We start from the raw sequence: 14014 nt of genomic DNA on the forward strand, positions 1-14014 counted from the left end.
AGAGAGCGCCAGAGCCAACTAAAATAGCTTTTCATAGAGTCATAAACAGCAGCCGACACAACTCAAAGGTTTGCTTTAAATGGCCCAATAGATTCATGTGTCAGTTCTAAGGAGGCATTTACTTCCCCACAGCCACCAATTAGGTCCTAATCTTCAGGGCACATTTCATTCCAATTGGAGCCAGTAAAGAAAATGGCAGTTCTGACACCGGGATACAACAGACCAATTTATCTTGACTATACATATGCATTTTTATGTGCATTAATATAATGGTTTTCCAATATTCTCTTTGTGAACCAGCATACCTTAAAAAGAGTTTGAATATAGACATTTTCTTTAGAGAATATTTTTGATTCAGTGCTTTATAACCATATTTCCTTCAGAGTCCTGTGTAAACATGTAATGCAGAGAATCCTCATCACGGAGATATTGGCGACTTTTTTTCATCGGGCTAGCAGTCTCCCAAGAAACATTAGTCCTGTCCTGAAGAGGACCTGATGGGTTGCGAGTCTTTTCAGCTCTGTGAGCAATTACTCTATTGCCCTGTGAATCCTGAGTGAATAGCGGACTGTCTGGCTGCGATTCTGTATGTAGGTCTTCTTTATCATGCATTTCATGGCAATAGGAACTTTTTGAAGAGTCCAATAAAGAAACTAAAGGTTGCTTAGTAATGCCAGATGTACAGAAATCTACAGGACGGCACTGCATATTCTCTGTTCTTACAGAATGACTTTGCAAATCATCTTTTGGATGGACAGGGCTATCTGTCACGCTATAATTATCATAGTTTTCTTGACAGAACCGTGCAGATCGCTGAATATCACTGTGTGGATAGCATGAAGTAGACGCATCAACATAGTCAGCAGATGATCCTATAGGCAAGAGAAAAAAAAAAAAAAAAACACTGCATTATAATAGATGTGTGAAAACCGGGTATGCACACAAAATAATGTTCTAATGCAGGCATTGAATTAAGAGAAAGGCCTTTGATGTGGATGCAGGTACAAGTTCTGAAGCCTAAACATTTACCTTAATGCAGTCCCTACATGAAGGTGAAAAATGTTTAGGCATCGAATTTGGCCCTTCGAACCCCCCCCCCCCCCACAGTACTTACCTGAAGCTTTGTCGATCCAGCGCTGTGTACGTTTGCAGCTTCTCTCCCCCCTCATTTCCATGTCTCACCAGCTTTGCTGGGGCACTATGGGCCATTGGCCCCCAGTGCTGCCAATTAATGCCAGTGATCGGGGTGGTGGGGGGTGAAGTCCCACTGTCAACGGTGCTTGGGAGCACACACACGTGTGCCCCCATGGGAAGCCGCTTCCCATGGGGGCACTGGACAGAATGGAGGAGCCAGGAGTGCTGGTGGGGGACTACCGTATTTTCCGGCGTATAAGACGACCCCCCTATTACATGATCTACCGGTAATACTTATACTTAGGTTACCTTGGAGATATTATACTCGGCGTATAAGACGACCCCCCATTTTTGGGGGATTTTTTTGAGGTTCAAAAGTAGTCTTATACGCCAGAAAATACAGTAGATAAAAAGGGAAGGTTCAGAATCGCTCAGTGCAATACCTTCACAGAGAACAGGTAAGTCGTAGTGTTTTTTTTTTTTTTTTATTTCAAATCACTTTAATCACGGTCCTCAAATGTTAGGAGCTTTGGGAACAATTTAATTTGTGAGCCACCAAATCTTATCCAGCATATATTAAAAAGTAGTAAACAAGTACATACGATAGCAGTAATGTAAAAGTATTCACCCAAGTGCCCTATTTTTTAAAGAACACAGACTGAATTGTACTCATACTTTGTGCTCCAGTAGTCAACATCAATACAAAACACAATCTCTAGCTTGTATTACCACCTACCATAACCAATCCTGTGTCCATAACTGCCAGTTCCGCATAAAGGTTCCCACAGAGTAACTGGCCATTTTACCCATCCTGTGGAATATGGTGACATACAGAACTACCCTAATGTCCTGCTCACACGAAACATGTTCTACTGTAAACCTGTGCAGGGCTGTGTAGGCAGTTCCATTGAGGTTTTTTAGGACACAGCCGCTGTATCTCAATAGGACATCCATGTGGGTACGTGTCGCTGAATGCAGACAGTGTGAAGTCAGGGTGTCAGATGTCACATTAGGATACTTTGGCTGTGGCTGTAGAGGTGCTCTGCCCAAATGTGACTGCACAAACACCTGTGTACCCCCCCCCCCCCGTTGCAGGTAAACCTGGCTCTGCACAGGTGTACAGTAGAACACTCATCACGTAAACAAGACCCAATACCTCAAATTCAAAAGAAAACAGGATAGAAAATTTTTTGGGCAGAATAGGCTTCATCATAACCACCTTCACCTTTTAAAGCTTCTAAGGCAGCGGTCTTCAAACTATGGCCCTCCAGTTGTTCTGCAACTACTATTCCCATCATGGCTAGTCCTGTCTGTGAATGTCAAGGTTTCACAATGCCTCATGGGAGGTGTAGTTCCGCAACAGCTGGAGGGCCGTAGTTTGAGGATCCCTGTTCTAAGGGAACCCATATCTGGTTTCTTCAGTACACCAGTCTGCATTTGTTGCACACTAGACTAGAATACCAGTTTTTCAGGACAGCCTGGATTAGGCAAGTGGTTTTTAAAAGATCTGTTACCTGGCAAGCAGAGGAGCAGGTCTATCTAGCCAATAGAATCTATATGCATTTCACTAGGCAGAAAAGCATCACCTGTGACAGTTCTATTGTGTCCAATAGTCCAGCATGTTTCTCATCGATTTAAAAAATGGTAGCCGTTCGTACAGTAAAGTGCGGAAGGTGACACTGCTTTACTTTTTTGTAATGTTTTCGTTTTAGTAAGGACAGTACACACTTACCAACATTTAGAGGTTCTGCATAATCTTCTTTTGCTGTTCCTTTCACACACTGACTACTGGTTAGGCTATCTTGCTTCTTAGGCTTTGCTACTTTCTTGGCTTAAAAAAAAAATAAAAAAATAAAAAATAAAGTTACCTTACCCTCTCATAAAACTAGCAATATTAGTTCTGTTATTACATTTTCCATGTATTCTCATACTTTATTTAAAACCCTCTCAATAACCATTGGACATTTTCAATCCTTATGCTGCTAGCATGAGTAAGTAGATAGGAGGGTCCATTTACTTTGTTTAAACTTTTTTTGGTTACATTTCTTCAGTTGCTTTCAGGAGTCATGAGGAAGGGCTCTCAGCTAAAAACACCCTCTTGCCTGCATGCTTGTGCTAAGGGCAGATGAATGCCACACATCATTTGCCCTCATTTAAGATAGTCATGACTAGAAATGCTAGGGGTTGTTTTTCTAAGCGATTTCTTAACAAAATAGAACATAGAGGGATGAGTGAATTTGCTTTGAATATTAAAATGGCTTATTTAATTTGTGGTGCTTAGAAACAGTGGAGTATGCTTTAAAAAAAATACAGAACATTCTCTTTCTTCCTTTCAAACTACATTTGGGGTCCTTGAAGTATTACTGGATTTAGAATTTGTGTGTACACTATTTTTCTGCCCTCCAAGGTAGAGAAAATATCTAAAAAATAAAAATCACAAGGAAAATGAGAGTTAGGACACCCACAGATATGCTATTACAATCATCTAAATTGGCCATTTGTGGACAGATCATAAAACTATCTTGTATGCCATTGTGCCCTCGCCCATCCGGCCTTATGGTTGGTGAAAAAAAATTAGGGTTATAAAACCTGTCCTCACTGTTATGGTTTTCCCCACGGATATGCTTTTCAATAAAATAGCTGACCTCACAAGGCTATATGGCAACTAAAGTTATCTTTTTCTATGACATTCCTGGGGATGGTTGAGACGAGAAATAGTCCCAGACCACACTTTTTCTGTCTGCATCCATCTCCATTGCAATTTGAAAGAGTTTATACTGAATACAGAGAAGGTTAGAATAACTGGTTGGCTGGCACTCTGCTGCTGTGGCTGGCTGGCACAGGGGCTGGGCCGAGGCGAGGGAGGTGGCCTAAGAAGCCAGAATGTGCAGGCCCAGCGCATGGAGGCGCGTGGCACAACATACGCAAGTGACCAAAACTTCAAAAAAAGGAAATATCTGCCTCCGATAACTGGTCGTTCCCTACTACACTAGCCAAGGAATGACAGCCGTGCTCCCGGAAATGACCTTATATCTGTTGCCTTCGGGTCATTAGTCACAGGAGGGAGTGGGGAAGAGATGTTATCTAGTTTCCTCCTGCTTTAACCAAGGAAGCAGTTTCCTGTGGTCTCAGGTTCCCCCTCTGCAATGAAGGAACCCATGAACCACCTGCGCAGCACGGGCACCCCTTTGAGAACCCCGTAAAAGTGATTGGGTGGCTCTAGAAGCACCTGATCAGTTATTGGAAACCCCTTCACAGTTAGAGCTGTGGCCTTGATTTAACCATTTGTCAAGTGGTAACAAGTCATTTAAGATTTTACATTCTGGGCATTCGTCCCTGGTCGCATACTGCCCTATGCGTTAGTTCCACTGGGAACTGTCCGTCTGCAACAGAAATCTGACAGACTGCCAGCAGCTGAATGGCGGACCTGTGCCCTCTGCCCCCACCCAAATACTAGAACAACATGCACCAGGGCTAAACCACCAATGTGCATAGGGCCCAAGAGTTGTCCACCTACGACAGGGAACGTCTGCATACACTTTGCTGAAATTACTATATTTATATTTCCTGGTTTAAATTAAAAGGGATCACACTTTTTGGCAATACAGAACATGTGAAGCAGATTGGGTTTAAGAATGAAGAAAGAGGGATAGTGGCGCTGCCTAAAGATTATATATATATATATATATATATATATATATATATATATATATATATATATATATATATATATATATATATATATATATATATATATATATATACACATATACACATATACACAGTGGGTACGGAAAGTATTCAGACCCCCTTAAATTTTTCACTCTTTGTTATATTGCAGCCATTTGCTAAAATCATTTAAGTTCATTCTTCTTCCTCATGAATGTACACATAGCACCCCATACTGACAGAAAAACACAGAATTGTTGACATTGTTGCAGATTTATTAAAAAAGAAAAACTGAAATATCACATGGTCCTAAGTATTCAGACCCTTTGCTCAGTATTTATTAGAAGCCCCCTTTTGATCTAATACAGCCAGGAGTCTTTTTGGGAAAGATGCAACAAGTCTTTCAAACCTGGATTTGGGGATCCTCTGCCATTCCTCCTTGCAGATCCTCTCCAGTTCTGTCAGGTTGGATGGTAAACGTTGGTGGACAGACATTTTTAGGTCTCTCCAGAGATGCTCAATTGGGTTTAAGTCAGGGCTCTGGCTGGGCCATTCAAGAACAGTCACGGAGTTGTTGTGAAGCCACTCCTTCATTATTTTAGCTGTGTGCTTAGGGTCATTGTCTTGTTGGAAGGTAAACCTTTCTGCCCAGTCTGAGGTCCAGAGCACTCTGGAGAAGGTTTTTGTCCAGGATATCCCTGTACTTGGCCGCATTCATCTTTCCCTCAATTGCAACCAGTCGTCCTGTCCCTGCAGCTGAAAAACACCCCCACAGCATGATGCTGCCACCACCATGCTTCACTGTTGGGACTGTATTGGACAGGTGATGAGCAGTGCCTGGTTTTCTCCACACATACCGCTTAGAATTAAGGCCAAAAAGTTCTATTTTGGTCTCATCAGACCAGAGAATCTTATTTCTCACCATCTTGGAATCCTTCAGGTGTTTTTTAGCAAACTCCATGCGGGCTTTCATGTGTCTTACACTGAGGAGAGGCTTCCGTCGGGCCACTCTGCCATAAAGCCCCGACTGGTGGAGGGCTGCAGTGATGGTTGACTTTCTACAACTTTCTCCCATCTCCTGACTGCATCTCTGGAGCTCAGCCACAGTGATCTTTGGGTTCTTCTTTACCTCTCTCACCAAGGCTCTTCTCCCCCGATAGCTCAGTTTGGCCAGACGGCCAGCTCTAGGAAGGGTTCTGGTCATCCCAAACGTCTTCCATTTGAGGATTATGGAGGCCACTGTGCTCTTAGGAACCTTAAGTGCAGCAGAAATCTTTTTGTAACCTTGGCCAGATCTGTGCCTTGCCACAATTCTGTCTCTGAGCTCTTCAGGCAGTTCCTTTGACCTCATGATTCTCATTTGCTCTGACATGCATTGTGATCTGGAAGGTCTTATATAGACAGGTGTGTGGCTTTCCTAATCAAGTCTAATCAGTATAATCAAACACAGCTGGACTCAAATGAAGGTGTAGAACCATCTCAAGGATGATCAGAAGAAATGGAAAGCACCTGAGTTAAATATATGAGTGTCACAGCAAAGGGTCTGAATACTTAGGACCATGTGATATTTCAGTTTTTCTTTTTTAATAAATCTGCAACAATGTCAACAATTCTGTGTGTTTCTGTCAGTATGGGGTGCTATGTGTACATTCATGAGGAAGAAGAATGAACTTAAATGATTTTAGCAAATGGCTGCAATATAACAAAGAGTGAAAAATTTAAGGGGGTCTGAATACTTTCTGTACCCACTGTGTGTATATATATATATATATATATATATATATATATATATATATATATATATATATATATATATATATATATATATATATATATATATATATATATATATATATATATATATATATATATATATATGATATAAAGTGCAACAAAAATCTGGATGATAAAGTGACTGGTGCATGTAATGGTATGATGCAGTGATATCAAACAATATATATCAATCCAAATGCATTCGACTTTAAAAGCTTGCTAGCAGTGCATAATAAATAACAAAGTGCAATATTTAAAAGGTGCTGGCTGCACAGGTTATAAAGTGACTGGTGCTTGCAAAAAAATAAATCATGCGATGAATAAAATTAACAATGACAATAACCAGCAAATATATTCATGTGCAATAAAGTGCTTATCAAAAAAAGTGCTATAGTGAATAAAAAGCCCCACCCTACCATATACTATGGTATGGGGGTAATAGAGTGCCAATAGTAGATAGCAATCAATATACACACACACAGAGGACAGTCCAGTGGAAATAAAACAATCTGTCACATGCAATAACCAAAGGCAGGTGTAGAGTATTCAAGATCCATATAGGTGGCAACAGTCTGATAATGATATATGAGGAGTGACCCCGTGGTGGACGGTGAGGTGTTGGGTGATCCTTCTGGTAAGAAAACACACTTACCAGAAACACCCACCCCACACAGGGGTATAGAGCGGGTGTAGGAATATATCCAGCGATCCCTCGAATCCGATTGGTCCTGGATAGGGACGTCCTATAGGAAGCCTAGCTGGTCCTAGTATAAGGTATCCCCTATGGTGTACTTGGGTCCTAACAGGCTCCTAGTGACGGATAGGTCCAGGGTGTCCACCGGTGTCACTCCAAAGTGTATACCAGGGAATAATGATAAACAAGGGACATAGCGTAATTCCGTATGGTAGTTTATTATATACAATAAAGAGAGGTACCTCTCTTTATTGTATATAATAAACTACCATACGGACTGTCTTCTGTGTGTATATTGATTGCTATCTACTATTGGCACTCTATTACCCCCATACCATAGTATATGGTAGGGTGGGGCTTTTTATTCACTATAGCACTTTTTTTTATAAGCACTTTATTGCACATCAATATATTTGCTGGTTATTGTCATTGTTAATTTTATTCATCGCATGATTTATTTTTTTGCAAGCACCAGTCACTTTATAACCTGTGCAGCCAGCACCTTTAAATATTGCACTTTGTTATTTATTATGCACTGCTAGCAAGCTTTTAAAGTGGAATGCATTTGGATTGATATATATTGTTTGATATCACTGCATCATACCATTTCATGCACCAGTCACTTTATCATCCAGATTTTTGTTGCACTTTACATCATATACATTATATATATTTTTACTATCTTTAGGCAGCGCCACTATCCCTCTTTCTTCATTCATCTATGGTGATAGTCCTTGGACTATTATTTAGGGAGGCTGCAGCCTAATCTTACATCACGTTTATAATTTTTGCACACTTAGTCGCACATATATCCTCTTCTCTGATTAGACCATTAGCGCGGAAGTTTTACATCTTAGATTGGGTTTAAGTGGTTAGGTTTTGAAAATCGCATTACCTTCAGGTGTAAAAAAGGAATACATAGATGTCTGTTTGGTGCAAAGCTGGGGTGTTTTTGTTTGAGTGAATTCAAATGTAGCAGAATCAACAGGCTGTCTTCTTAAGAGTGGGTTAATCCGGCTTGAATATGTGCATGGGATGACGGTCTGCAACAGAAGAAAAAAAAAAAAAAGTGTCAGTATTTACTGTCTCTAATACTTTTAACATCAAAAATAGATTTTTTCGGGAAAAAAAGCCTTCAAAAGACTATATGCACAAGGGTTATATTTGATGAAAAAGACTGCATGACTTTTTTTGAAGTGTCAAATGGAGAAACCCACAGCAACAGTAATTAATCTTTTACTGATCATCATTCCATAAACTGAATTTAATAGATTGCTGAGGATTTATGCTCATTATTAAAGGAGTTCATCGGTATGTCATCACATCTGAAAGGATTTCCAGTGCATGGGGATACAATTAAAACAAGTGTGTTAAAGTTGGTTATAAGGGGATATCTGTCTCATGTGTGAACTATTATTCCTCCCCCCTTTTGTGGGCAGCAGCAACAGTTCATAAACTAACTCATTCAGCTGATGTATGAACTTTGTATCCCCGGTGAACAATAGGTCATACAGTTTCCTTAAATAGGTTGTAACAAAAAAAAAAAAAATCCTGTTCCCCCCTATAGCAGGTTAAAAAGCACAGTGATTGTGCCATCTTATCTGCCCCGCTCTATGCTGTAAAAAAACCTGGCTGACCCTGCCTGTTCCTGTGTCTCCCTTAGTGTGTTGACCACAATAATCATGGCTGCTGATCCATGATACCGTTGGTCACATTATGTGCCTCAGTCATCCTGCTGCTCTGCGCTCCCCCCCTTCCCTGCCTGCCAGTCCGTTCATATGTGTGAGCTGATCACTTCCCCTCCCAGTGATATTAGTAGCTGGCCAAAAAAGTTAGATTACTGCCAGTACCTCCGTTTTACTGAGCCATCCTACCCCCTTTGTACAGGTTTGTATAAAATTGTCCCTGTAAATACCTTATTTCAGATAGTTTCTGGCTGGTCACGTGACCTCCAGCTTCTCTCCTCCCCCAAACTAAGGGCTACAGCAGGAGGGGCTGAGTGGAGAGCACAGCAGTCATGTGACCTACCTTCGCAGCTGACGTCAGAGGGGGAGCTCGGACCCTCCCATTGTTGACCTGCAATCAGGCGAGAGCAGCTGAAGGTCACGTGAGCAGTCAGAAACAATCTGAAACAAGGTACCGTATATATGGGCAGAATTTTATATTACAGGTCTAGTATTGCTTCGTAGTACAGAGGGGCTGGCAGTAATCTGCATTTGACTTTTCAACCACTTTAAAGCAGTCCGAATCGCTAGAGATAGTGTGTTCCTAGTAATCAGGAAAGATATAGTGTGTTCCTAGTAATCAGGAACACCAATCTCTCTCTAACTGCAGTCAGTCCATCCATCCCCCCCCGTTAGAAAACATTCCAAAACTCCATAAATTAATCCTATAGTTTGTAAACGCCATGACTTTTGTGCAAACCAATATACGCTTTTTGGGGTTTGTTTTTTAACCAGAAATATGTAGCAGAATACAAATTGGCCTAAACTGATAAAGAAATTGGTTTTAAATTTCTTTATTGGGAATGTTATAAAGCAGAAAGTAAAAAATGTATACTTTTTTTTTTTTAATTGTCGGTCTTTGTTTATAGCGCAAAAAATGAGGTGATCAAATACCAAACAAAAGAAAGCTCTATTTTGACATGAAGGACATGAATTTATTTTGGGTACAGCGTTGCACAACCGCGTAATTGTCAGTTAAAGCAACGCTGTGCCGTATCGCAAAAAATGGCCTGGTCATTAACGGGGTAAAACATTCTTGGGTTGATAAGTTTACTTTAAAAATATTTTTTTTTTTGCAGGGAAAAAAAAAAACAAAAAAAAAAACACGCACACAATATATGTGCATTTTTTTTTTTGGAGCCTTGATAGCATTGCACCCACAACCAGATACAGCAGGGGTCTCCAAATTTCTAAACAAAGGGCCAGTTTTTTTGTCCTTCAGACTTAAAGCATTGTTCCACCCGTTTTTGGGTTTATTAAAAGTCCCGATGTCTGAGGGAATAAACAAAGCCCCATTATTGGGTGTCATTGGGAGGAATTCTGTCCCTTCATTGGTGACAGTGGGGGGGGGGGGGGATTATGCCCCATTGTTGGTATAAGAGGATGAAAATATAGTGCCCCAATAGCGCTGGATAAAAAGCAAGCAAGGGGCCCCAGTTTGGAGACCATGGAGCTGCAGTGACACGTTGCACCCTGAATATAGGTGTAAAGTAATAAGATTACTTATCCTTTAACCTTTTTACGCCCATGTTATAGCTGAAAGACGCTGCATAGCGGACTTACAATGCCTGGGGGGGGGGACTATAGACATCCCCCTGTGATCACGGCACACAAGCAACGTGCTCTGTGATCGTCAAGTCATTCAGTCAGACTCAGCTGATCACAGAACAGGGTAAAGGGCCAATAAAAGAGCCCTTTTACCACATGATTAGCTGTCAGCCAATGATAGCTGGTTACAGAAGTAAACAGAAGCCAGTTATTGGCTTTTTCTCCTCCTCACGACCAGCGCAAGGGGAAAATAAGAAAACTGGTAACCAGCTTCTGTTACAGGGACATCGGTCCCAATCTGTGCCCACCAGTGCCACTAAATCAGTGCTGCCTACCAATGCACATCAGTGAAGGAGAAAAATTACCGGTTTGCAAAATTTTATAACAAACTATGAAAAATGTTTCCCCCCCCCCCCCAACATTTTTGGCCTTTTTGTTTCTTTAGCAGAAAAAAAAACCCAGTGGTGATCAAATGCCACCAAAAGAAAGCTCTATTAGTGTGAAAGAAAAAAAAATAAGTAAAAAAAATTAATTTTGGGTACAGTGTTGCATAACTGTGCAATTTTCATTCAAAGTGTGACAGAGCTGAAAGCTTAAAATTGGCCTGGGCAGGAAGGGGGGGGGTAAAAGTGCCTTGAAAGCAAGTGGTTAAAGGTCCAATCACACTGCAATGTGTGCTTTAAAAATGCACATGCGTTTACATGCATTTGCATACCACAGGTTTGTGCTGCAGTACTTTTGGATGTTTTCATTTTACCTTCACCAAACTTTAAGTTAGTAAAGGAAACTTCAGCAGACTGTTTTAAAAGAGGAGTTCCAACCTGGGGGGGGGGGGGTGGAGACTTAAAAGTCAGCAGCTACAAACACTTTAGCTGCTGACTTTTAATATGAGGACGACACTTACTTGTCCAGGGAGCCTGCGATGTCGGCATCCAAAGCTGACCTATCCATCAGCTCTGGGCGCAGGCATTCTTACTAAGGGAAACAGGAAGTGAAGCTTTGCGGCGTCACAGCCGGTTTCCTACTGTGCATGTGCGAGTCACTCTGCTCTCTTTCCGAATGGTCCCACTGTGTGTGTGTGTCTTCCAGAAGGCAGCCGGGAGAAGGAGGGGCCACAAACGACGTAGGTAGCTGCAGCGCCCTTACATGGAAGTGGGGATCTGTACTGACACGTATCCGCTCCCCCCTTAAAGGTGCCAACTGTGGCACCAGAGAGGGGGGGGGGGGCAGTAAAGTTTTCACTTTTGAGTGGAACTCCACTTTAAAGTGGAGTTCCAGTGGAGTTCCGGCCACAAAATCTACATCTGAAATCTTCTTCACCTGAAAAGGAATTGGATAGTTAAGTTAAAAAAAAAAAAAAAAAAAAAAAAAAAAAAAAACCTACCTTTTAATTGTAGGAAGAAATACTCACCTTTCTTCCACCTCCTCCCACGGCGGCCGCGGCTCCGCCGTCACTTCCGGTTCGCAATGATTCCTGGGAGCTGAACGTCATCGCTCCCAGGAATCAATGCGACGGCACCGACCCGGCTCGTCACTTCCGGTGCGACGCCGCATTCCCTGCTAAACAGCTTCTGGGCATGCCCAGAAGCTGTGTAGGAATGCGGCGCCGCACCGGAAGTGACGAGAAGGGCCAGCGCATTCTGTGAGAAGAAGACATGGAAGAGGACAGACACAGAAGAGGATCGCGCTGGCTTCAGCTGCCCACAACAGAGATAGCAACACTGGAGAAGGAATTTTAAAAGTGAGTATTTCTTCTTGCAGGTAAGTGCCAACCTGGGACAGATCAGAGGCTAGCCATTGTGGAATGTACTAGCCTTGACTGTCCCGGGGTATTTTCATTGAAATTTTGTTTTTGTGGCCGGAACTCCACTTTAATGCTTGAGTTTATGTGCACTGCGGTGTATTTACACAAATTGTACTGAAAAAAAAAAGGAAGTAGGGCATGTCCTAGTTTTTCAGCACAACACACTGGTATGAACTGCTCCTACTGAAACACATTGCTTTTACAATGCACACGCCCTGGTATGCGTTGAGCAACACATACCAGCACATCTGGGGCTAATGGACCCTGAAGATTTGCTAAAAGCCATTGAAAACACAATGATCTCAGTGTCCTTCATTCCAGTATCTGCTGTAGCCCCAGCATTTCCATACGAGATTGCATAGGTTAGTTTAGAGCAGGGATCCTCAAACTACAGCCCTCCAGCTGCTGCGGAACTACGTATCCCATGAGGCATTGTAAAACTCTGACATGCACAGACATGACAAGGCATGATGGGAATTGTAGTTCCTGAACAACTGGAGGGCCATAGTTTGAAGACCCTTGGTTTAGAGTGTAAGCTCCGTGACCAGGGCCCTCCTATTCCTTTTGTAGTGAACTGTATTGTAGTCTGTATTTAAATGAACCGCAACCCTCAGTTGTGGTTCATTTAAATACAACTGATGACCTTTAGCGGTATGGAGTAGCAGCAGTCTTAATTTAAACTTGTTTAGATCTTTTGCGCGAATGGATTTGTAATCACAACTGTATTGTAGTGTTTTTAGTGTAAAGCGCTGCATAAACAGCTGGCGCTATATAAATCCTGTATATTAATAATAATGTGGAGGTGCAGCTTTTTCTATCAGGCACCATATGACAAGAAAAATGGTAGTGCATTAATGGGACTCTGGTACATAATGGAACATTCCCTATATGCTTGGGAGTCTATTTACACTGTACAAGCAGGGTCTGTCACAGAAGAGCTGTACATAGGGGTTGGAGAAGACTTATCCCTTCCATAAGGCTACCCAGAACTCGGTACTATCTAGATCTGCTTTGTACTACCATCCACCAGATAATTGCAGGTCTGCATGGGACCACTGATGTAGAGTCCTCAAACCCCAGACATGCGCGCGCACACACGCGCTGAAAAGGCGAGTTCAGACCTGATGTGACCTCTTCTTCAGCTCGGCGGTGTCCAGCCACACTCCGCACTCCTCAGGTTGCAGGCAGCGGCTACGCTCTTTCTTCACCTTCATCTTTCTAATCACAAATACAGAACTCTCAGCTCCAATGAGCAATTCAACTTCCCGCCAGGCGTTCTAATAAAGGCGCCCCTCCCACTGCCTATCACGTCACTGTAGGCTGCCCTAGTTCTATCAGAACACCGCTTCCTGTCAGTTTCCGCAACAGGAAGTGACGTTCGGACGAGACCAACTTACTGCGCAGGCGCCATGCGTTCCAACATGGCCGCTGTGCGTTCCAATTGGTTTCCTAATGTGACAGAACACCAAGCAAAGGCGGTGTTGGGGAAGTGACGCGAGTCGAGGATTTTCATGGGTCCAAGAAAATTTTAGAACAGCGGACATCTTCTTACACCCACGCAAGTCTTGCATTTTACATTTATTTTAGCAGTAAACTCACCTTATATACTGAATAACAGTATTATATTTCTATAATTATTGTAAATTATTAATTCCAGCTTGTAGAAGG

The 14014-nt window shown here is 42.1% G+C and overlaps 1 protein-coding gene across 1 annotated transcript; it reads right to left on the reverse strand.

The window, feature by feature from the left end:
* Positions 1 to 354: 354 nt before the first annotated feature.
* On the reverse strand, positions 355 to 13607 carry AUNIP (aurora kinase A and ninein interacting protein; the record flags this gene model as incomplete). The annotated part of the gene is made up of 4 exons (XM_082244339.1): positions 13468 to 13607; positions 8166 to 8313; positions 2867 to 2965; positions 355 to 872 (listed from the first exon to the last, which is right to left on the reverse strand). Exons 1-4 carry the CDS (start codon positions 13558 to 13560, stop codon positions 355 to 357), a joined length of 858 nt encoding a protein of 285 aa, XP_082100465.1. The 5' UTR covers positions 13561 to 13607.
* Positions 13608 to 14014: the final 407 nt, after the last annotated feature.

This window comes from Pelophylax lessonae, assembly GCF_965119305.1.
Source record: "Pelophylax lessonae genome assembly, chromosome: 2".
Lineage (NCBI taxonomy): Eukaryota > Metazoa > Chordata > Amphibia > Anura > Ranidae > Pelophylax > Pelophylax lessonae.